The following is a 25,119-nucleotide window of genomic DNA, read 5'->3' on the forward strand; positions in this document are numbered from 1 at the left end:
TCAGCTTCAGCAGGAAAAGACACGCAAGTTCTTACAGAAGTATACTTAAGAATAAGAATATGACATGGTCATAAATTAGTCCTTATTGTCATATTTCATTGACATCGTTACTAGGAGAGTTAATACATGTACTAGGATTCCTTAACAGTTTACTGTTATGATAAAAAAAGACTTTAAATTCTAGTCATTGTCTAGATTTCAATAGTGTCTGGGTTTCTCCCTGCAGTTAAAATTGTTTAGTTCTCTTTTGTTTGAACGTCTATACTGAATCCCCGTTCATAATTCCATCACCTGCAGCACATTTAGACAAGAAAATATTGATATCTGACCCGAAATCTTACGCTACAATGGAAAATACATATCTTCGTTGAATCTAAATGACCAGAAATATTACGGTTTTAGAACTTTAAGTCAACCTATGAAAATAAACGAACAGTTGCACAGTACTTCAAAATAACATACGATTATCACAACAAAATTTTGTTGAACTAATTATTTTCAAAATATACCCGAGGTTTTTATGTTCATGATGGTTATTTTCCTCCCAGGAAGAGAAAGTTACTAGGTCAGCCGATATACAGCACCTGGCCAGTGGCCGCATTCCTGTCTTTTCATTAACTTCAACAACCTTCTGGGAATAAGGGCCCGTATAGCCACGCCTACTATTTTATTTGCACGTGCAAACACAATGCCATCGAGCGTCACACGCGCCAGACGTATTCATATGCAAATTGCTTGAAGGCAGCCAGCTCGAGGGTTTGCCTTTAATACTCAACACAATGTACTAAACTGATTTTACATTTAGAATTTACAAGGATGGAATGTTAATGATCAGCGATACAATGACAACTTATAGGAAATGGAGGCCAGTGGCCCTTGACTTCAGAATAAACACAAAATAAGGGACATTTTCACATGACTGTTAATTTAGATAAGTTGGAGTTATTCAAAAAAATCTTATTCAACATATTAATAACATGATTGTTTGTTGTCTAAGTTCAAGTCTTATTTTCGCAAACAACGAAAACCTAGGTTTTACTCACCTCAGGTCCGTTTCACAGACTTGATTCTGGCGGCCGCCTCTTCTGGTCCTCGTATGAACTTCAACTTTAGCAACCACCAAACTGAAATCGTGACAGGACGACGGAGGAGAACCAAAAGTCACAGTACGTACGTTACCATTTTGTTGGTTCAGCGAGTTTCGGTTCATTTTCAACATGTTGAGTAGGCCTACTATACTTCGTTCAAGTTCCATTCAACTTCAATTCAAGCTCAGATTTTCGCAATTTGTGAGGCTTGATGAAATCTTGAAGAATGGAAAACTACATGTAATTGGTTGTCCATTCGAACTTATAGCATGCTTGAAGTGTGTAAACTTTACGCCGACTCACCAAGCCCGTACGTGCAGGACTCTCCGCTGGGATAAAGTTGTGTTGATGCGTCGGCTTGTGAAGTGGTCTTTTGGAGGGAAGATGCTTTGAACAAGATGGCCTGAGCTGGCAGCCGGGAAAATACGTTACGCCAGGGCGAATTTCCTGACGATACGATCATACTACGTGGAGCAAACTTTCACTGATCCTCTTCCATTGAAATTTACCTGCGGAGTGAGATAGGAGTGAAAAGACGGGTAGGTTTATTTTGCACGCGCACGGTGGAAGCTTCTTGGTTGATGGCCGAGGGTGTATTTTCACAATTATTTGTCCTTTTTGTGCAATTTGGAGTAATAAAATGTATAAAATAAGTTAAGTCATGAATACGATCATGATTGAGAAAAAAAGTGAAATTTCAGGAGCAAATGAAATATTTATTTGATGATAAAACTGGAGGGCCTACTTTTTGTAAGCATGAAGATCAGACGATTGGGGAGGCACGTGACGTAGGGCGAACGGGCGATTGTAATTGGTCAGAAGTGAGATGGGTGACCGCAGCTGGTCGATCTGATCAATTTGATTGGATTATCACAATTTCTCATTTAAATGGCTGCAGACGAACACAGGTGAAAAAGTTCACTGCCTTTGGCGGGAAGAGAAATATGACTCGGAACCGGTTCCAACCGGTTCCATAGACTTGTCCAGTTGAAACGTTATCCAAAATGGAAATGAAAAATGCATTATGATTGTTTTAAAAGGGAAAAATCCAACCAATTTAATTTCAGTTTTGCAGAAAAATACCAGAAAACAAGATGCCATGTTCTATTATTAAGTGGTGCCGTAATTATGGTTAAATTTGCAGAGGCTGGCCTAGGGGAATCGATTTGTGCGTCAAATTCAGGGCCATTACTTGGAAGAACGTACAAGTATATAAGTGCATTGTACATGCACACACAAAATATTGTGGCTCCTACAATATCCTGGCCAAATCTCGCTGGGCCCCACCCTCCCCCGGCCCCCGTTGTTGTCTCTCATTGCGCGCGGTGTGTGCTCCATATGTGGAGAGAACAACTTTGACCGGGGGAGCGGGGGAGTGGGAGACCGTGGACAGGCTCAGGAAGTGTCCCAACCATTTTGGCCGGGATTGTAGCCTGCAAATAAAATAGAAAAGGAGAAAAAAATTACATTAAAAAGAGTAAAATTCAGGGTACTGTTGAATAGGAGGGAAGTATAGACTAACGATATACATCCGTGCTCACTGACTAAAAGTAAATGATTTCTTAAGGGAATAGGTATGGAGTATGGACCGTGGTATGGATTATAGAACAGATTTTTTGGCATGAACCGACCAATCAGGGTCAGGGATTGATCAAGTTTGCTTGAAGATATACCTAAGTTAGGCCTACCTTCAGCCTTCTACGGTGAGCGTTTTTGGAACCTCGGCTTCTTTCGATTTCAGCAAATATTGTACCTGTTCCGGAATATATAATGTTATAATTTAAGGATACAATTAGTAAGCCTAATCGTGTTCATATGATAAAAAGGAAAAGCCGGAGATGGCGCTAGCTCCATCAGCTGAAAATCTCGAAACTCTGGGAAAGAGACGCCGTGATCGTCAAGAGAGGGCGGTATTTAACTTAAATGGACATCAACTGATACATTTTTATACGCGGAAATAGTAGTACAGGATCTTTGTACGTACGTACATCTGGCGTAATATTGTGGATGTGCAATCATGGGGTCTCGAACGTCGAGTTTACTTCAGGCGGAGGAGATAGAGCAAATTCAGAAAGAAACAGGGTGTAAGTTGACATTTGTAGAGACGGATTTCCAAAATGATGGTTGTGTGCAAAGTCTGACGGGAGTCGTGAAATTGTTCCCAATTTAAAAAACAAAATTGATTTTTTTTTCTGACTCGGCTCGGTCATGTTCTTTCCACTTCATACACTGATACAGGCAGTCATTCATGGTCATGTCACTTGTCAGTAGGCCCTAATTAGCCTACAAAAGCTACAGTACTATTTTGTAATGACTGACTATCGTCATATTTTTCAATGGTGATTTGTACAAAAAACATAAATTCCCATGAAATGCACTTTCATTGAACAATTTCATTTTCAGCAGTTCTATTGTATTTTAATTTATTTGTTTTGTTACAGTGAATCAGCATGCTACATCATACATGTAAAATGCCTAGGGCTTTTGTTATGCAGGCCTAATTGCAGTCATATCCTCGATCCTGCATGTCCATAAACTGCGCAGGTAACGCTTTGCAACACTCGTGCCTTGTCAACGTAAATTAAAGTCGAGTGCGTAGAAATAGGATCGCATAAAGGGGTCCGACGATACAGCAAGTTAAAATAAGTATTGTGGCCGTCATCTGCAGGCACTGAACTTTGAGTAGATATTTGTCAGATATTTTTATCCATCATACATATGTATTTAACTTTAAGTAGCGAAATAATAAGAAGAGTTTATTGATTTCTTTTTCACATGCAGTTTCGAAAAGACAAATTGTACGACTGTACAGTCGCTTCACAAGCTTGGACAAAAGTGACAATGGATGCTTGAGGTAATAGAATGCGATATTGACATTTAAGCAGTGTATAAACCAGATAGTTCAATTGTCTTAATCTTACTTTTCATAATTTGTTGAGGGCTTAAAAATCACATTTTGAATAATTCTAGACATGCCCCTCACTCTCCTTTCCATAGATAATCAAAATTGTTGTCTATTTTTTTGTTTGCCTTACTTCAATGTCACTATGACTCCCTTGCCCGACACTTTTCTTTAATATTGAGTTGTCGTACAGACACAGGTATTTTTTCTTGTCCATCCAATGCAAATACATACCTCTGTCGTTTAGATTCCTGATCAGATCAAACCATTTTTCTCGATTCTATGTCTCACGATCATATACCTTGATAACCTCAATTTCTCAACAATCACTGAATTCTCATATTGATCTTCCACACACTATTAAAGACTTTAAAAACGAATTTCTTCATTTCGCACCTCAAGTCGAGAAGATTTGCTAAGAATTCCGGAGCTTGCGATCAACCCGCTAGGGGACCGCATCATTCACGCCTTCTTCATGGACAACCCAGAGAGCAAGATCAACTTCCGGCAGTTCATGAGCACGCTGTCGCTCTTCAGGCCCATCAAGAGCCATGACAAGGACATCGAGAACCCTTGCAACAGTAGGGACAACAAACTAAAATGTGAGTTTATAGGGTCATTTTTATTGTTAGGGAAAATTCAATCAGATACAGCATTCAGAGCACTCCAACATGCTTCAACTGTACCGGTAATTGGAAATTCACAGATGATTTGGTGATGCTTTACTTTAGTTTACCCTTTTGGTGCACAGGACAGTTGTTAGCAACCACTCAGGAAACGTTATAATTTTTGCATCTAATCGAAAGGGTCAAAGGTTGAATCTGACCTGTGTCCATTTGTCATGTCCTTGCAACATAGTTTGTCTGACATACAGATCCTTGTTATTTGATTGGTGGAACTCACATTACGTGACATTCATTATTGCTCCCATTCACACCGGTGCTCAAAAAGTCCCATTCACCCATGGTGAATGGGATTTACTATTCAACAGTTGGGATCATCCTTGTTCCATGGCGCGGTATAGATCTGTGTGCAAATGAATGGTGGTGTGCGCGTTGCGCGTAGCATGTATTGTTCCCAAGAGCCAGTAGCAGTGTTGGAGCAAAGGCTTTGACCCTCAAGGCCAAGGCCAAGGCCAAGGCTTTGACCCTCAAGGCCAAGGCCAAGGCCAAGGCTTTGACCCTCAAGCCTCGAGGCCAAGGCCAAGGCTTAACCCTCAAGGCCAAGGCCAAGGCCAAGGCCAAGGCCCTGTTTTATGAAATGACCACTGATATAGAACTAATTATAGTCACATGAGTGACACATCATCACGCAAGGGCGGATCCAGAACACAATTTTTTTTGGGGGGGGGGGCAAAGAAATTTTTGTCCCCCCAAAAAGTGGGTCAAAAAATTACGGCTTGGGCTTCGGGGCCTGCTTAAGGGCCCCGAAAATTTTTGGATTCGAGATGCTCTGTGGTGCGATCTGAGGCAATTTCTGACCACTTTAACCCATGTTTTTTGAGGAAAAGATGGTGGTGTACTCATTGCATGCCTTTATTACGACGTCACATAAAACAAAATGGTTTCGTTTTTTTTTGGGGGGGGGGGGCATGGCCCCTTTTGGCCCCCTGGATCGGCCCTTATCATCACGAATTGCTCGTTACGAAGAACAACATTTCTTTAATTGCAATCAACATGCTCGCATAGGCCTACACCGTTTTATGACTGCACTGTATCTATTAAAGTATAAGTTCAGGTCTTCAATATGGTTTAACTAAACAAAATAATGATTTACTTCTATATTGACACACAATTCTCCCATGTGTAACAAAAGGGGGATCCAAGAAACTGATTTGGGAAATTTTTATTTGCTGGCCCAACATGGTCAGAAATATCAGCATTATCTAAAACAGATACATGCAAATCTTTAGCACTTATCAGGGAGACATATACAACCAATCAGATCTGTTCCATAGTTATATGCAATTAAAGTGATCATCTCATTAGCATTAGCCCCACAAGTGTACGGAATATTGTTGCAGCAAATCTACTACAATGGTAACAAAATGTGATGCTACAAAAGTGGAAGTGTGCCCAACACACAAATCTATAGGGTGCTTCCCTCCTCCATGGTAATACGATTAAAATGGTAACAGCAAAATTTCGAACAGATTTATCTGGAAAATGCAAAAATCTATGGGCCTTGAAGAGCCTTGACTCAAAATTGCAAGGCCCTGAACCCTCAAGGCCAAGGCCAAGACCAAGGCTTTTGCCCTCAAGCCTCGAGGCCAAGGCCAAGGCCCTAAAATCCAGCCTTAAGGCAGCCTTAAGGCCAAGGCCCAGCATCAAGGCACTACATCACTGGCCAGTAGCTACAAAGTTGGGTTCAAACATTTCCCACCAATTTTGTATTGAAATACAAGTTTATTTTATCTGTAAATCAAATGACAAGGATATGTCAGTTATGTAAAACAAATATTGAGTGGCTTTGAATTGTGAAATGGGAGGAATATAATCGCTCGGTAAAATCTGGACTTTTCCATTTCACTAGGCTTCGCCTCATGGAATAGAAAAGTCCAGACTTTACCTTGCGATATTCCTCCCATTCCACTCTGAGCCACTCAATATTTGTATATAACCTCACTTCACATCCATTTCCCATAAAAATAAATGATGACTTCCTGATGTGGCAGGTTGACATTAAATTGTTCACCTCTACTGCCCATGCAATAATCTCCAAACACACTAATATAGCAAGAGTAAACTTTGGAGCATGATAGTCCTAGTGCATTGGGGCAAAGTTTTCCTGTTAGGAGCATTTCAGCTCTTCATTCTGATTAACATGATTCAAGAGTTCATTGGTACTAACTGAGCTTGCTGTTTCGAACCTACAGGACTGCCATGAATGCAATATGTATGTGCATGTGTAAAGAAACAAAAAGGAAGACTTTGTAAGTAGCTCATCATGAACGGGTTTAATCTCTCATTTTCCCCCAAAGTTGCCTTCCGCATGTATGACCTGGACAACAGCGGCATGGTGACGCGGGAAGAACTGCTGGTCATCCTGCAGATGATGGTGGGATCCAACATAACCGAGGAGCAGCTCGGATCCATCGCAGACCGGACAATAGCTGAGGCAGATGAGGACAACAGCGGTGCCATCTCCTATGAAAACTTTGTCAAGGTGGGCATCAAACTTTCCCAGCTCCCATTAAATTGCATACCCAATGCTCTCCAAAAAACATTTTTCTCCTGACAAATTTTCAATTTGTATGTTTTCATTGTTTTGTTTTAACAAAAAAAACTACTTTATTCTGATTTTGGGTGTCTGCAACCCTCTGAAAAATGGCTTTCAGTTTGCACACAAATGAGCCCACCCTGTGAGAGCCAAAATTGTCTGGCAGCCAATCATTTAAATTTTGTGGAGAATACTAATTAAAATACTGAAGATTGGTGGATTGTTTTTGTTCGATGTCTCGTTCAAAACTGAATAGCTTTTATATTCCTAGGAAAATGACAAATGAAAAAAACAATCTATTTTGCCTGGTGACACTCTAAAATAGCACACTTTTGTACAGGTTCATGTATTTACCTGAATTTATCCAAATTGCTGTCTGTAAATCATGGACCAAAAAAAGGTGTCCGTCTGTCGCCGTTTTAAGTCGCATTCTCAAAAATTCTCCTTTTTCTCCCCAACCAGGCTCTCCAGAGGGCCGATGTGGAGCAGATGATGAGCATCCGTTTCCTGAATTAAAGATCTCTTATGGACGTGGGCGGAGACACGTTAGGATAGATTAGGGGTGGGAGGTACGTGACTTCCTTGTAGGAGTCCAGTTTCGGATTCCCTAAATCAACCACCTTTTCTTAAGTTTTTGAGGTCATATACCAACCCTCCCCTTTATTTGGGTACTCCCATCAAACGCTGTTTGCTTCATTCTCTTATGCAATATCATGTAGATGTACATGTACATATACATGTACAGCGAGTGTTGCATAGTTTTTTAATCATGGAATTGGATTACATGTATATTTTCCTTCAGCTATCATAGTTTTAGTTATAATAATTTCCCACTCCAACTGATAGGTTGAAAAACTAGATGTTGGTGTATTTTTTTTAAAACATATAATTGTTTATAATTTATAAAGTTATAATAGTTTATGCGGTACCCTCTGCTATGTACATCAGATTCGAACCAGCCAACCGATCCCGTTAGCTCGTTGGTCGAGTGGTAAGACATCTGCACTAGAAAGCAGGAGGTTGTGGGTTCGAGTCCCACCCGAGTGATTTTTTCCAACTTTCACTCGGGAGGTTACACACCGAGTATACAGTGTTTAAACGTTGGTGAAGGGCAAAACCTAATTTGATTTATATCACCCCGACGCAAAATTCCATCTTATAACTGATAAGTTATGATATTAATGGCAAAGGGGATCATTTGCATTTAAACTAAAAGTAACCTACCAAATTATTATCAAAAAGCTTACTTGGATTGTCAAAAGATCGTACTGGTACTAAACACCCCTTGATATTATTCCGTCTGGCTTGCTGTCATTTAGAAGAAATCAAGAAATGTAAGTGATTTCCAATGATCAGCCAATCGACTAAATTTGTAGAAATAAAGAGTGCTATTGAAAAAAATTGTGATTCGTGATCAAAAGGTTGTGCATGGGTTTTGTACTGTTTTCCTCGAAAAGTGTAATATCCACTGAGCTGAAACTACAATAGGTTAGGTTTTAAACCATCTTCTTCGAATTTTGAGTCGAGTCATCTTTGAAAAACGAACAAGTTGAGTCATCTTTGAAAAACGAACAAAATGCATGACAAGAAAATGAATGATCCTATATACCTTTCAAGACTTCATATCCTAGAGAACAACTCATTTTTTAAGTAGAATTTATTCAAAAGTTGCTTTTGACATAAAAAGGGCTTCAGTAGAAGTATGTTTTGACTAGTTTTGAGGAGTTTCCGTAAGAAATAATTGTAGTTTGCTGTTTTTCCCATTAATCAGCTAGTTATGGCCACCTAGTTGTAACTGTGCTTTTGAAGACAATTATAACAACTGATCTAGTTCCACCTGAATGCCATTATACACAGTTTTGCATTAGAAAGTTAATTTTGACAGCAACATACACAACATTCCATAGCACAGAAATCGGTGGCACACTGGGCGTAGGGGTGGGGACGGGGGCTTGAGCCCTTTCCAAGACATCACCTCTCCCATAACTTTTTTTGGGTGGGGAAGGGGGGGGGGGGGAGGGGAGGGGGAAAGGGGAGGGAGGGGAAAAAAGGGAAAGAAAAGGAGGAATCACTTGTTGATTATTCAATTTGTTTTAAATCTTTGTTGGGGCCCTGTTTTGCTATTTTTGTTGTAACTAAAATGTGTATACATGTTTACTTGAATAATATGGATATTTTTATGAGTGAATTAATTTATTATTTCGAACAAATTGTAAAGTTAAGAAAGACCAGCAAGTTTTTCAAACTCTGCATATTAATTTTATGAAGACTTGATCTTTGCCTCCGTTCTGCTATTGGACCCAGAGCAATTTGAAGATGCCGCCATGGTTCATGTATCTGGGGGTGCAGTAGTTAGATACACAACTGCTCTTAAGTGTCCACATATAAAACCTGTAATTTTCTTTCTTTAGAACCCATGTTATATTTCCAACTGTGAATAATAAGTATATTTTGAATATTTGCATATAATGGAATGCCTATTAAAATAAAATATACATATATAAAGGTATACCGCACGCTGTATTTTATATTCTGATTTGTCTGTGAATTAATTCCCAAATATGAACTGTGTTGTGTTTTTTCCTGCTCTGAAGGTTTACTTTATTGATTTTATTCTCATTTATTTATTTCTGGTAATGAAACCAAGGATTCCTCAAAAGCGCCCTGCAGAAGCCTGAAGAAACTTGTAGAGAGAGAAGACAATGAGAAGAAATTACAGTTTTAGAGGTGGGAGGAAAACCCCAGAAGAATATTCTGAGGAAAACCCACAGAATCATCTAGGTAGGGGCTGAAAAGCCAATCCACATGTGAACCAGGGCAGGAATCGAACCTGGGCCATAGAGGTGGAAGGCGAGGAAAGAACAACTACTCTGCCAACCTGACTCCCTGTTACTGTGGTTCCTTGTGGGCGTTACATGAAAAATGATGTGGTTCCTTGCTCATTTCAACTTCACATCATTTTGCCTAATGGGGTACATTCCTGATATGTTAGGGTGCAGACCACTAAAAAGATCCCATACACACCAATGATATATATATCCCCACTTCAAAAAGTCGCGGGGGGGGGGGGTGGGCACCACTTGCAGATGTTAACGTTAAAGCCATACATCAAATTAACTCGCGATTTACCTCCACTCTTTTGTTTGGAGGGGGGGGGTAACCAATGGCTTTGGGATGATTTATTAAAAGTTATTCCTCCCTGAATTTCGCCCTGTAGCCCACCGCCATATTGACAAATCACCCTCCACTCATTTGCAAAATGTAGCAACTTAATTCCAGGTCCAATTTCATCCATAACTTTCGGAAATTCAAATGCAGGGGCCACAAAACTATACGTTTTTAGAGAAAATTACATTATATACATACATATACAACTGATTTTGGTCAGCAAAATTTGGCCTAAACCGGTCGACAACAACAGGATGTGCGCGTACGGGGATACCGGATAGGCTACCTGAAAGCAGTCACCACAGCTAGTACAGTATCATGCAATCGTGTTTTATTGCTTCCATCAGTGGCGTAAAGCACGAGTAGCATAAAACTGACAATTAATAATGATCGAGAATACCCTGAAAAATAATTGTAGGAGATGCCCGTTTCCCAAATTGTCGCAATAACGTTTGTCAAATAAGGAACATTTCTTTCATTTCTCACAGTCTTCAAACTGCACTTCCTTGCAAGTACACCCTTTTGGAAAACTATTCGGAAAAAAATTCAACCATTTCGTGTGTAAACGAGGTAACGTACAAGACACCGGCCGGACTTGACGTAGGCGGTAGTGTTTGCCCAATTATAGGACAGATTCGGAATTATGCATAGTTCTTCTTAAAAATACCAAAGTTCCATATTGCGGCTACAGTAAAACAAAAACAAAACAAAGAGTACACATCTGCTAAAACGAGGTATCTTATAACAAAATATAAAAGCGAAAACAAAATCAGTATATCATTTTTCAGAAAATGTTCCTAGCAACAACAAAAATATTCACTTTGAATGAGACATAGAACGAAAATAATCCACCGACGTTGAGTTATTGAATTATTCCTTCACAAAATCAAAATCGAATCATATACCAATAAATCGGCTGTCACGCGTCACGCCAGGCGGTCTCATTTGTGCGCAAAATGAAAACCTCCTTTTTCCAGTGGGTTTAATGCAGACGACAACAATTGGACTGAAGTAGTCTGTTCGTTAGAGCAAAACCAAAAAATTGAAAATACGTTGGCGAAAAAAAATAATCAACTTCTTTCTAAAGAGCACGGAGTGTGAAACTTTAATGTCATACGTCCGTCCCTCATCAGGCCTGCAAATGCAAGGCCGTAGTAGTAGCGTAATTCATTTGCCTTAATTTGCGCATATGCGTAGAACGTCAAGTAATTTAAGTGAATTTGTTTAATCAATTTTTTTACTCATCGATCAAATACATTTCACCTTTTTTATGATTCATGGCTCTGGAATTTTTTTTTTTTTTTTTAGAAAGGCGCAAGTTCGTGGTCCGAGAATCCAAGAAACCACAGAAAAAAATATTTGCGGCGGGGAGCGACTGGAGAGGGCGCCCTGTAGTTCTAATGGCCGGCTGAAGTCGAGTCGCAGACAGGAAGGTAAATTCTTTTGTGACAAGACAATGGTCAATGTAATCATATTTTCGCACAAGTTCATTCTAATGCACAATTTCATTTGATTTAAGTCCCTCAATGTGCAAGACACGGGAACCAGTCAACAGTCCCATTATTAAATATTAGGCATATTACTTTGGGGGGGGGGGGGGGATCGAGGGAGGTGTTTCGGGGTGGGGGGGGGATAATGGGCGGATCTAGGCTAGGGGGAGGGGGAGGCGGGCAGTGGCGGCGTTAGGGTCAAAGAAATAATTTTGGGGGGAGGGCAGCATAGAAAATCACCTGCAACATTTGGAAAAAGCTGGGGGGGGGAGGGGGGGCCTGAGCCCGCCCCCCTCCCCCCCCTGAAAATTTTGAAATCTACACTAGTACAATTAATTGTCATGCTTTCTCCTGCATTCTAACTTAGAGAATCTAATTCTAAGGCAATTCGAGAATACAATTAGGAACTTTATAGTATTAACCATCAGCTGCTGATATTGGGGGGGGGGGGGGGAGATATGGGGAACTCCCCCCCCCCCCACCCCTCCCTAGATCCGCCACTGGGGTCGGAGGGGAATGGGGAGCGTAAAAAAAAAATCCCGAGCCCCTCATCTCTGGACCACACAGCCAACAATATCACCTTGTGGTCCAGACGTCCAGGGCTGAATTTATAATATCCATTTCTTTTACATGAAATGCATGGGCAGATTGTCATGAAGCGAGTATGGATATTACCATGAACTTCAGTGGCCACATGGCACATTGAATTAGGCCTACTTTCACCAACATATAACCACCAGAGATCATCTGGCAGAAGATGATGATGCAGATCACTGTTTTTTTTACCTTTTTAATTTTCTAATAGGACATATTGTTTTATATAGGATGTCAACATTGAGAATGAGGCAGAGAATAGACAACTCCACATAATGACTTCAAGACTTCAAAGCCGTCCGAACAATACCTCATCAGATGAGGCCTTTATTCACCTGAGACTGAAGGAAGCCAGGGTGTCCCAGTACCTCTGCCTCAACAATGTCAGACTTGCCCGGATTCCGAATGAGCTGATCTCTAAGGTCACTTCCCTCCGGTATCTGTACTTGAGCAACTGCAAACTCAGAGGACCTTTGCCTTCGTGTTTGACACGGCTAATGCTCCTGGAGACGTTGGATATCTCTCAGAATGCCATCAGTGACATCCCTGGCTATGTCTGCGAAGGGCTGCCCCATCTGGTCACGCTGGACCTCAGCTTCAACAAGCTAGTGACTCTCCCGAAGAGCATCGGCGGTATGCAGTGCCTGCAAGAGCTGAGTGCGGCGCATAACAGAATCGTCGTGCTGCCATCACAGATTGGCGACCTTTCAAAACTGAGAGTGGTAGATCTCACAGGCAATCTCCTACGGAGCATTCCGGGAGAGGTGTTTGCTGGAGGACTGTGTCACAGCCTTCTCATCTTGAAACTAGGAGGCAACCTTCTCAAGACCCTCCCACCAGAGGCTGGCCTGCTGTGCAGACTGGAGGAACTTGATCTGAGCGAAAACTGCTGCTGTTACTTGCCATCGACGATGCGGTCGCTACGGCGACTAAAAGCCTTTCATCACTCAGGTAAGGGCTTGATTATTAGCCTTACATTGCCAGACTCAACAATGTGCACCTTGTCACATCAGGCAGTCAAACTGAGACAAGGGCAACTAGTCCAATTGTATTGAATAGTGTTGGAGCCCAGATTTCATAAGCCCAGATTTCTTCGGTAAGCTTGCAGCAAGCTTAAATGACTGAGGCAGCTTGCAGCTAAGCTTGTGGTATTATGGCAAGCTTGCGGCTATGTTCCCTTAAATTAGACTGAGGTGAGTTTACTGTATCGCTTGTACTTGTAGGCTTCCAAAATGCAACTTAGGTACTTGTACAAATGAAGTCAAAACTGAAAAAAAGTCCCAAATGAAGTGAAAAGGTATTGACTTAGTACAGTACAGTTGCATTATAAATGAATAAGAGCAAAACATTGAAATTTGTTCACAGTTTTTTTCCTCCAAATCGTTAATGGTATTATCCCCTGCATACACAGGCAATGACTGGATGATGTTTCCACCTCACATCCCCGGTGTCCCGGCCAAGGACCAGTCTAGCTTTGGCTGCAAGGCGTTGGAGAAACTCTACAGCTACATGTATGTGCACCCTCCATGATGGACTGGTTGATTGGCCAGAGTTCTATTGGTAAAATATCATCTACGTGTATTAGCTTTGAAGTATCAATTAACATACAGTGGCATTGTCAAGAACAAGTACAATGTAGTTCTCTTTAAAGGTAGAGTTGCAGTTATCCAAAAATTAACTGACAAAATTATTGTTGAAAAGCATACTTGGTTTTATAGATCTATAGTAATGGCACTAAAATCCCTGTGAAATTATTCTTTCTGGCACGCTGTCATTTTGAAGAAAACAATAAATGAAGGTCATTTACAAAGATGAGTCTAAAGACGCCTTTTTGGAAATTCTGTTAGAAGTTTGTTTTTAATTCGAGGAAGCCATGACTGTAGGGTGGGCACAAGCGTTGACACGACACACACGCACGTGTGGTTGCTAAAATTGGTCGGTCCAGTGCCTGAAATCAGCTGAATGAGAACGTACATGTCCCGGATGCTGATTTCGGGCGCAATTCAAAACACGACTTGGCAACGTTTGAATTGAAATAGAAATCCTAGAATATTGTTTTGGTTCGTGGGTGATATTGGTTGGTCGTGATAGCCCCCTCTCGCGGTGGCCGGTTAAAGCGGTGGCGGGTTATCGGCGTAGCAAACAAGAACAGCGTCTAGCCCCTAGACTAGTTATGTACATGTTGTGCCTTATATGTTCCGTCAGATAATTATAGAAATATGTCAGTTATTTTGATGATTATTTTCGATACTCTGGTGTATTTATGTTATCTAACATATTTATGTTATATTCAAAAGGAAATGTTGACTTATAGCCTGTTATTTATTTTTTTATTTTTTTTATTTTTTTTGGGGGGGGGGTAAGGTGAGGTTAGGGTTGGTGAGTTTGTTTATGCATTCAATAGGGGATGTTGAACAATAGAGGACAGTAGGGTCCACAATTCCCGATTGTGTACAAAACATATGGCCATTGGAGGTCTTCCTAAAAACTTAAGAGTACAAACAAAAGAGGGACAAGATTACGATCAAACTCGATTGTGCTGTAGGCCTACTGCTGCAGTTTCATTTTGTACACCAAAAAAGGATTTGTACAATGCCAACTACATTTGATGCATTTTAACATAAGTTACATTTGGGGATTTCCCTGGTACATACATACATGTACAGGTAGTTGTGCCACCAAATGTACAACGTTGTACTTTTGAACAATCAGTTTCCTTTTTTTATTATGTTGATTTTGCCAACCATTACACAATGATAACTGTGGTTCAACTGTACCTAGCAACTACTGAAAGCTCTTTGAATGCTGTCATGAAAACTTTGTGAAGTATACAAATACATTGACCCTAGTTGTCAACTCTTCCCAAATGTGGCAAAGAGTGGTAAACACTCTCAGTGGCTGGCATACGTTTCTAATAATTACTGTATGGTTTTGTTATTATCCTATTTTGAAAAGATATATATTTGTTGATTTTATTGGTTTTTTTTAATATGTTGTTTGGTTGTCTATTTTTTTACAACTGGTTTTCTCTTACTGATATTAAAGAGACAAGATGCATATTTGAGACATGTGTATTGAGAATGTTTTTTTTTCAGCAAACTCCCTCGGAACCTTTGCAGTTGAGGAAGTTGTGTAACTCCTGTTTCCCAATGGATTTTTCATCTGCATTAATTATAAGTTTGTGTTGACCTTTAATGTCATCAGTATTTAACACTGTGGCACCTAATTTGAAACCCTTTTTGTTATCTTCTAAATGGATTTTACTATTGTGTAGAGACCAAATAATGTTACAATGGGTTAAAGGTGGAGTCAGAGAAAAAAATGGTTATCGCAAGGATTGGCATGAGTAATCATTTTGCATTCACTGTTTGGCCCTTATCAATTTAAATAACTTTAGAATACCTCCAGTGACACTTTCAATGCAAGGTCTATAAAAAAAAATGGTCAGTGGGTTGACCCGCATTATGAATCGTCCCATGGATGACAACACAACAGGTCCTTGGTAACCAAGGTGTCTATTGTCATGATAATCAACAAGAATCTCTCTGCTTCTATCTGCAGAGCATGAATGGTCTATTGATTCACTGGCTGTTCGTGTTTATCGGGGCGTGCAAATATTGACTGGCCCTCAACTCCTTGACTATTGAACAGTAGACCCTGCATTATAATCTTGTCTCGTATTCGCATGGTCTGTTGGTTTGTTGTTGGTTGCGGCATTTTACATGTGATTGTAGTCGACGCACACATTTCTTTAAAGTGCTGGATTTACCTGGGAGTTGTAAACACTGTGTTCCCTATTTGTGATGTGAGTATACGCTGTATGTTTTCAAAGCTGAAACTGTTTCAGGAACTTCAACTTTCAAGAGATCTCATCACAGGCATCACATGTTCTGTACTACATGTAGATTTCAACTCTTTGTCATGTGCAAAACTTGCATGCATACAGACATGGGTACAACTATAGAATGCAGGGCCACTTCACTCTACATCTGTGCCTCCGTACGGCTGCGTGGAGACGTGGATGCCGCAGTCGACCTACCTCCGAAAATTGCTCCACCAGACATGACAGAGGGTCAACTGATGCTGCTTGTTTAATTGTGCCAAATGTATTGAATCTCATCTTTCTTTAGGTTTAAGAAATTGTAATGGGAGTTTTAAGTTTTTTATCAAGGCATTGTTGGTTTGGGAAAAACAAGAAATTAAAAACCAAGGAATTATAAAGAGAATGTAGAGGAAAGATCATGTTCCACTTTGTAATACAGTCGAACACCTTTATAACAAGGTACTTGACAAATTACCTTGTTATAACCATGGAGGAATAAGAACTTGTATTAACAGTAATGGGAAAACAAAGACTTTGGACCTAATATTTTGCTTGTTATTAGCAGGATAATGTGTTAACAATAACAGTGCCCTTCTTATCAGGGTTCGACTAATCACAATGAATTGGCGTTGAGATTTATTTTTATGATATGCATATTGAAGAAAACAATTAGAGAAAAGTACACCTGGATTGACTTGTAATACATGTACATGTATAATGTAATTACATTGGGAGCATCTTTTCATAGTGAAAACAAATAGCACAAAACAGAATCTGTGTGCTCATTAATATTAATTTAAAAATAGAGCTAAAATATGCCACTATTCACACAGTGAACAAACATTTTTATCACCTGTGCAAATAAGTTGTGCCATAATTTATGGTGTCTCGTCTGCTCTGTATGATGATAAATGTGCACAAAATGAAACAATTTGATAATGCCCCTTATACCCTTTCTGTTTTAAAACAGGAGTCTAGGACACAGGGAGGAGTGGTCGGTTAATGTAAATCTGGTCTTTAGAAACGTTGTTTAGCGAGGGCAGATGAATTGAACGTGTTGACGTTAAACTGTTTCAAGAAAGTTCTGAGCGGTGCAGAAATATTGCTGTTGCATATTGCCTGCTGTCCTAGCCCCTATTAGAATACATGCACTGGGTACGTTTACAGGGTATACTCTGCCACACATTCAACGCGGTTCATCTTTAGCAAACATACTATATGTACATGTCAATTAATCACATGGGAGTGATTAAACAGTAGAAATGTCAAGTCTCACAATTGCCAGCGCTGGGATAGAATGATAAATTGATGGAGCGAAATGGGAGACATGGATGAAACTGAGAGCAAAGACAGCAGGCCGGCCGATGGAGAAACTGACGGGGACAATAACAGTCGTGCTGGAGTGGAACGGCCAAGATCAGACGGGGGAAGCCCTGCCGAGATTAATCACTCGGAGTTGCCAGCAGGAAATTGCGACTCTAGAACCTCTCCCGGCGGACTTACCGCCGAGGTTCAGAAGAGCGAGGACTATGACTGGGACACGAAGGACAGAGCTGCCAGGAAAGGCAGCGCCGGCAGCCATCGATCGCGGCACAGCAGCGGTGGCAGCAGCAGCAGCTCCAGAAAGAGAAGCCGCAGCTGCAAGCATCACAAACTCAAGCCTGATGGTGACTCGGCGGGTCATGAGAGTGAAACAAGGCGGCCAGATTCTAGCCAAGGCGAGCAGGTTAATGGCGGTCACCATTCACGGACTAAACACCACGAGCACACAATGAACAGCAATCCAGAAAACGGCGCTGCAACAGAGGAGGATGACGACCAATCCTGCTCGGTGGTTCACAAGGACAGTTTCACCCTGGAAGACAAGAGGGAGCGACCAGCATCATCCTCCCACAAAGAGGGCGCAGGGAAGGACAGCAAGAGGATAGCCAAGATGGGGAATAAGCTTATTGCAGAGAAACAGAAGTACTTGTCAGAAAAACAGCTCCTCAAGGCCAAAATGGAGATAGCCAGGAAACAGTTCGCAGAAGAGGTACATTATGGTTAAGGATTTTTTTTTTGGGGGGGGGAATTTTTGTTTGTTTGTATTTACATGTAAGTCTCATAACTGGTGGTAAATTGTACATGATTTCCTCAAATAAGTGCAGACAAACTCTTCCTTATTTATGGAGCTGTTGGGTATTTTAAAGAATGGTCAAAATATCTGGTGCAGTCAGTAAAATATAAGTACATGTAGAGTACAAATCTAGGTACAAGAATATGAATATGAAACGTCTTTTGTGAAATGACCACCGAAAAGCACATATTACATTATTTTTGAAATGTTTATTCGGGAAAATAAATGTCCAGCATACCCAAAGGCAACCATCCCCAATTTTTTCTTCTATCCTTTTGAATACCTTTTTTTATGAAGAAATTTACAGTTAGAGGGCATACAATGCACTTCTTATAATATTTGTACTCATGTACAAATACACACAGTCGAACTTGTCTTGGTACAGAGGTTCATTGCATCCCTAGTTACAATGGCTGTGTGCATCACAAGGCACAGAAGGAAACAAAGACCAAGAAGTGTTTTTGTGACTTCTTGACATTGTTTGACTAGATACAATTGCACATTTCACGATATTGTTGACTGCTGAAATGTGGGATATGCCGATTTTAACACCCGAGGGACACGCCGAGGGTGTTATGTGGTGTATGCGCCCCGAGTACAGCAGTCAACAAAATGTTTTGTAATCTCATGCCAATAAGTCAAAACGATAAATGGTTGTAACTTACTTTGCAACAACAAAAAATCAGTGCAGTGTAACCCTTAATTATCTGTTAACTGCAGGCTTTCCTGCTGGACATGAGACTGAGTGGTTGCGCATTGCACGAGTTCTCAGTCGCAAGCGCCCATGCAGGTTCTACACGCGCACGCAACGCGCATTGTACATGAGGTCAACCATTGTATTTGCATGTTTACAGACTGGACGCGTGGCCGTTCTCGACCAATATTAAATTACGACCAATATGAAATTAAGCACACGATATAACAATGCTATTTATTAGTGTGCACATATAAGTCAATACTAGTCAACCAAAAGTGGTCCTTACATGTAATTGACCTTAGTCAGTGGTGTTCAAGTGTCAGTCAAATATGTATCTCCAGGGTTCGACCGTAACTTTTTTGTTCACTAGCCAGCCAGGCTACTGAAACAGACTATTAACTAGCCCGCGGGCATTTTCACTAGCCGCATGTTTTTTTTCCCTTCCTATCCTTCCATCTTTGCCGTATCCCAATAATTTTTTGACTCGCCAGCCGGGCTACTTAAGGAATAGTTTGACTAGCCCGCCGCTGTTTTGACTAGCATTTGGCTAGCGGGCTACCGCTAATTTCGAACCCTGGCATCTCTCTGTCACCGTCTAGGGGATACTAGGAGTCCGTAAGTCTGAGTTTTTTAACATTCCCTCTCCATTTCTAACCATTCTGTTTTACCGTTGACAGATCACCAAGTATGAGCAGGAGCTGGACGGCAAGCGTCAGGAGATGCAGATCAAGCTGAGCGACCTGAGGGTGGAGGAGCAGTATGGCGCCCTCAGTCAACGCATGGAGGAACTGGCGGGATTCAGGGAGGAGTTGGACTCGCGCTTCCTGCAGTGTGTGGAGTATGAGAAAGAGGTGATTCTTTGTAGAGTGTAAAAACTGGAAGGCAGATTGCTAGAACATGAGAGTGTGAGAATTCAAGGAATAGATTGTTTTAAATGTGGGTTTCCTTTAAACAGTAACAATTTATGAACTGACTATGCTTTTGTTTTGGTTTAAACGTTTAAACATGTCACATCCCTACCACATACAGCATGTAAAGGATAAATCAAACCAGGCAACTGCTCATTCAGTCCTTGTATCCACATGTTTACATAGAAATGACATCCTTATGCTTTGCTGGTGTCTCAAGAGGGTATTCGTTGTTACTTAAAAGTACAATCCATCATTTGTAATTTGTGCATTTTGTTTGTAAGAAGCAACAAACGTGCTCAAAATCTAAAGAAGGGTGCTGAACAACTAACCTGATGAAGTTTCAGCTGAGCTTCAGCTGTGTATTTTGAGAAAAACAACATTCTAGGATCTCGATTTCAAATCAAAAGTTGCTGAATCATGTTTTGAATTGGGCCTGGATTCAGCGTCCGAGACACGTTCTCACTGAGCCGATTGCAGCTATGCGATGTCGCGCACTGATCCGACGAAGAACAGCAACCGGGCGCGCGTGGGGGTCGTGTCAGCGCTTGTGTGCGCTTCGCCGAATAAAAAACCCGAACTACTAACACAAATTTCCAACGATGCATCTTTAGACGCATCGTTGAAAAGGCCTTCTTTCGTTGATTTCTTCAAAATGACCGCATGCCAGACGGAATAATTTCACAGGGAGATTAGTGCCATTACTATCTTTCAACCAAGTATGTTTTTTCAACAATACTTACGTCAGTTGCTTTTTGGATAGCTGCAAATGATGGACTATAGCTTTAAATTTGTTAACAATGAATGCACAAAAGGCCCTCTGACTTTGCCTTACACACGAGGTTTACATCCTGTGTGTTCATATACAAGCTGTGTTTATCTGACAGTAACAGCTTTTCCTTCTTCACACCCGAACAGATTGAAGAAAAAGAGCGGTACCTGGACAGGAGGCAGGAGCTGTGTAACAGCAAGGAGGAGGACCTCAGACTTCTAGATGATGTGAGTACACTGCCCCCATGGCATCAGTTATAGCAGTTTATCAAAATAAGAAAACATCTTGTTTTTGGAATGGATCACAATCTCTTTGCAGACACAACATTTGTTTGTTAGCAGTGTTCAGAGCTTGAAATTGTTTAAAATATCAAACGTCTATGACAATTTCAATTACCTTTATTTTCTTTAGCAACTGGATACACTGAATCAGGAACTGGAGTTGGACAAAGAGCGTCTAGAGAGGGCAGGCTATGATGCAAGCAATATGGATCCAAGGTAAGATAGTGAAGGATCCACAACTACAACAATAACAAAAACTCTGCAACTGGTGGCTTCAGTTAATGTTTTTGTGTGTGTACATGTTAATTTACATCAGGGCGATGTAGATTTGGGTTCTTTTTTTGTTACTAACATACATGTAAGTTATTGTAAGCAGTTTATTATCAGGGCTGTGCAAGAGCTTTTAGGAAATATACTCACAGGTATGCTCAGATCAGACAGGAACCCATGACCTCTTTTAGTGTAATTTTCTTTACCATTCGACAACTGGACTTTCCAGGGTTGGTTGGCCAGTTCCAATCCGATGTAGCAGATAATGTAATCAAGGACTTTCGACTGAATTTTACACTGTGGAGATGTTAATTAAGACACTAATAAGCACTAGGAACACAGGTTAGCAGTAGGCTGCCGATTCAATTCGAGGGTTTCTCAAAGTGTTTTTTTTCAAGTTTTCTCCAAGTTTTCCACACTTCACTTGCATATACAGTGCTTCTATAAAAGGATGTCAATGTCAGGCAAAACCTGATGTAAATGTTTCAAGTTAACAATATTACCAGTGAGCTTAGGCCAAAAAAAAAAAGTCTCCGGTTTCTGGTATGGAGCTTGCCCAAAAAGTGGTGCGGCGACGCAGCTTTTTTTTTTTTACCTGATTTTTTTGCTTCAAATGTCGGCTGATGACTGCAAATGGTGCCCGACTAAACTTAGTGCAAATATATGGGAGTCCAGAGAGGCCACATAAAGCTTATTCTCGACCATAACCCAATCTAAAAACAAGTTAAAATTGTGCAGCAGCAGGATTCCAGTCAAACCAGTGAGTTTGGCGGTTTTGAGACATCATCTTTCATTGAAAAAAAAACTTTTTCATTTTGCCGACGCGCATGGCTACGGCGACGCGCGCGCATACCAGAAACCGGAGACTTTTTTGGGGGGCCTTAACATCAGCTAGTTGAATACACATACAAGTTACTCCAGGTGCAGTGTTTTTTTTCAGGGGAGGGGGAGTCATTGGGGGCTTAAACATTTAGAGAAGTAAAGCAATTTTTACCAACTTAATATTTGAATTTTTTAAAAAGGTCATATTGTACATTTGTGAGCTTCTGTACAATCGCCTGGTGGGGCTATCGCGTACAGCCTCATACTGTATGTATGAGGATAACTCATAACTCATTTTGGGGAAAGTACCCGACAAAACAAATCTCAGGATAGATTTACAGATCTCCCCATCTCCATGAATGAGTGCCTCTGCTTGAATACTGACCAACCGCATGTGTTGTGTTTCAGGAATCGATCATCCAGCCTCAGGACTCGATCATCCAGCCTCAGGAGTCGATCATCGAGCTTCAGGGCTCAGAAAAACACAGACGATGAGGATGATTACATCCTGAAGGCCAACCTGCGCAAATGCCACAGCGATCTCAAGAAAGCTGAGCAGACTGTACAGGAGAGGGATCTGCAGCTAGCACAGGCCAAAGAAGAGGTAAGATAGGTAGACACTCCAACTAAACTGTTTGCAGGCTTCACACCCTTGCATGGGATTTCTTCAAAGAATACAGAGAGTCCCAAGAAAAATGTACACCCCTTCACTTTATTGATTGTATTTCTGGATCTAGGGACCCAAATGGAATGGGGTAAAAAGGAGTGGATTGAGAAATAGTCTGGCTTTAATGTAATATATAATTTCATTAAAGAAAAAAACATCAAATAGTTTTAATTATTTGTTTTCTGAATGTTGTACCTTTTTTTGGACACTCTATATTACTAGTTTGACATATTCTTTTTACGGTTTAATTTCACGAAACATGTCTCATTTACAGACCATAGTGTGAACTATCAGTTGAAATAATCACTGAACAACAAGGTTGGACCAATACAGATTTATTTGGCGTGGATGTTTTTACAAGCATACACAATTTTGTTGCACAATCCAGATCGGATACAATTAATGTATCATATACAAAAAGGTCATCATTTTATTAATCTCAAAATGATGTGTATCATTTGTATAAATGTTTTGGTGAAGATAATGGCAATACGATGCTCAACAATATGATGCTCAACTAGTTGAAATGTCACCTTACCACTTACATACAAATTGTATACCTGCTTAAACAAATGGGTTTTTTTTGTTTTGTGTTGACAGATTTCATCACTGCAGACAGACAAAACGAAAAACAAGGAAAAAATCAAGCAGCTGGAGACACAGCTATCCGTAGCGCTTAGTCAGCTGAAGAACCAATCCAACTCCTTGCAGGCATCGACGCAATCCAGAGCAACTATCAACCGGCAGGCGTCATTGCGTTCCCACGTGTCCCTGGACCGCTTCAAATCGCCGGGGGACCTCAGCATAAACCAGCAGGCGCAGCTGAACCGGTCGCTGTCGGGGAAAGAGAAGGGAGGAATGTCCCCCGCTGGCAAGAAGTACCTGAGTTCTCCTGTGACGGACTCTCCCACGGCCAATTCAAGGTCCAGGAGTGATGGAGAACACAGCAAGGGTTCATCCTCGGACGGGGCTGGCAGTGAGGGGGACCCTGGGGTGGACTTTGTGGGGAACAGACTCAGGACTTCCACTGACAGCTCCGTCAAGTCTCAGTCTCGGACGATAAGCTCGGCATGTGCCGTCATGTAAAAAACAATGAACTTGAGTTCTCTTAAGTCACAAGTCTCAGATCCAGTGACGAACTGTTCAAATAAGCTGTGACACAGGCAAGCCTTTTACATGCGACTGATTGATGATTTGACTTGTGTTGGACTAGACGTACAAACTCTGAGTGCTCACAACACTGATTATTAAGTTGGTGTCAATATTGCCTGGAGCAAAAATGGACCGGTAGCTGTAACTCCAAGCAACTTCGAAAGTTTAGAGTTTACCGCTTCTTGCTGTATAGAGTTAAAGTCAGCTTTTTTTAGTTTGGGCATTATTAATACATGAAGTTCCGGTATACATGTCACTGCTGACCTGGTTTAACCGTTTAAAATCACCATGTTATTGGATGAAAGATCAAATTGAGCGTGTTTAGCATGCACGCAAGTTGTGCACCATTCTTGCACATCCATAATCAACTGAATGTGCAAACCTAAAGCATAAGAAGGATGCAATAAAGCATGGTCATGTGCAAGTAAATTAACAGCAACTTCTTCATTTTGATTATTAATGCTCCAAAGAAGTACATGTACATGTACATGTACATATATTCATATTCCATGCTTCACCAAAACATGTACAGGTAGTACAATGTAGGCTTAGGCAATTCCAACATTTTTGGAATCGATTCCACTTCCATCCAGGAGTCTTGGTTCTGTTCGGAATCAACTCCAAATTTCCCCAGCGAAGAAAGGGCAAACCTGTTAGTGAATCGCTTATACAAGGTAATTAAGAGGGCATATAATCTCACATACCACATAAAAATAATTTAGTGTCATGGCCTAGCGGTTAAGAGCACCGGACTCATGCTCTGGTGTTTCAGAAGCAACAGTGGCGTGGGTTCGAGCCCGGGCCCGGACACTTGTGCCCTTAAGCAAGGCACTTAACCATTATTGCTTCGTCCTTCGGATGGGACGTAAAGCCGTAGGTCCCGTGTGTTGTATAAGGCCTAACGCACGTAAAAGAACCCAGTAACACTTATCGCTAAGAGAAGGGGTTTGCCCCTGTGTTTCTGGCCTCCTAGTTATACTCCCTTTTGGAAGTCTTGAGGAGAAGAACCCACCAAGTGCCAAGTACTTTTCACAGAAGAAACACATCAGCTTGATCTGTTACATGTATGTGCCAAATGCTATTTAAAAGCTCAACAGAATCCATTTCTTCCCGGAATTGTCCTATCATTGAACTCATGTTGGAGTCGGCC

The 25,119-nt window shown here is 40.9% G+C and overlaps 3 protein-coding genes across 3 annotated transcripts; all 3 read left to right on the forward strand.

Annotated features, from left to right (window-relative positions):
* Positions 1–3,035: 3,035 nt before the first annotated feature.
* Positions 3,036–8,169, forward strand: LOC119736666 (calcineurin B homologous protein 1-like). The gene is made up of 5 exons (XM_038210685.1): positions 3,036–3,172; positions 3,870–3,942; positions 4,393–4,592; positions 6,971–7,155; positions 7,672–8,169. Exons 1-5 carry the CDS (start codon positions 3,106–3,108, stop codon positions 7,723–7,725), a joined length of 579 nt encoding a protein of 192 aa, XP_038066613.1. The 5' UTR covers positions 3,036–3,105; the 3' UTR covers positions 7,726–8,169.
* A 3,534-nt stretch (positions 8,170–11,703) lies between these two features.
* LOC119736676 (plant intracellular Ras-group-related LRR protein 5-like) lies at positions 11,704–14,082 on the forward strand. The gene is made up of 3 exons (XM_038210695.1): positions 11,704–11,810; positions 12,692–13,412; positions 13,873–14,082. Exons 2-3 carry the CDS (start codon positions 12,737–12,739, stop codon positions 13,989–13,991), a joined length of 795 nt encoding a protein of 264 aa, XP_038066623.1. The 5' UTR covers positions 11,704–11,810; positions 12,692–12,736; the 3' UTR covers positions 13,992–14,082.
* A 1,909-nt stretch (positions 14,083–15,991) lies between these two features.
* On the forward strand, positions 15,992–24,402 carry LOC119736687 (kinesin-related protein 1-like). The gene is made up of 7 exons (XM_038210705.1): positions 15,992–16,266; positions 17,255–18,316; positions 19,775–19,948; positions 20,924–21,004; positions 21,189–21,274; positions 22,559–22,754; positions 23,418–24,402. Exons 2-7 carry the CDS (start codon positions 17,603–17,605, stop codon positions 23,901–23,903), a joined length of 1,737 nt encoding a protein of 578 aa, XP_038066633.1. The 5' UTR covers positions 15,992–16,266; positions 17,255–17,602; the 3' UTR covers positions 23,904–24,402.
* Positions 24,403–25,119: the final 717 nt, after the last annotated feature.

This window comes from Patiria miniata, unplaced genomic scaffold, assembly GCF_015706575.1.
Source record: "Patiria miniata isolate m_02_andy unplaced genomic scaffold, ASM1570657v1 HiC_scaffold_10, whole genome shotgun sequence".
Classification (NCBI taxonomy): Eukaryota; Metazoa; Echinodermata; class Asteroidea; order Valvatida; family Asterinidae; genus Patiria; species Patiria miniata.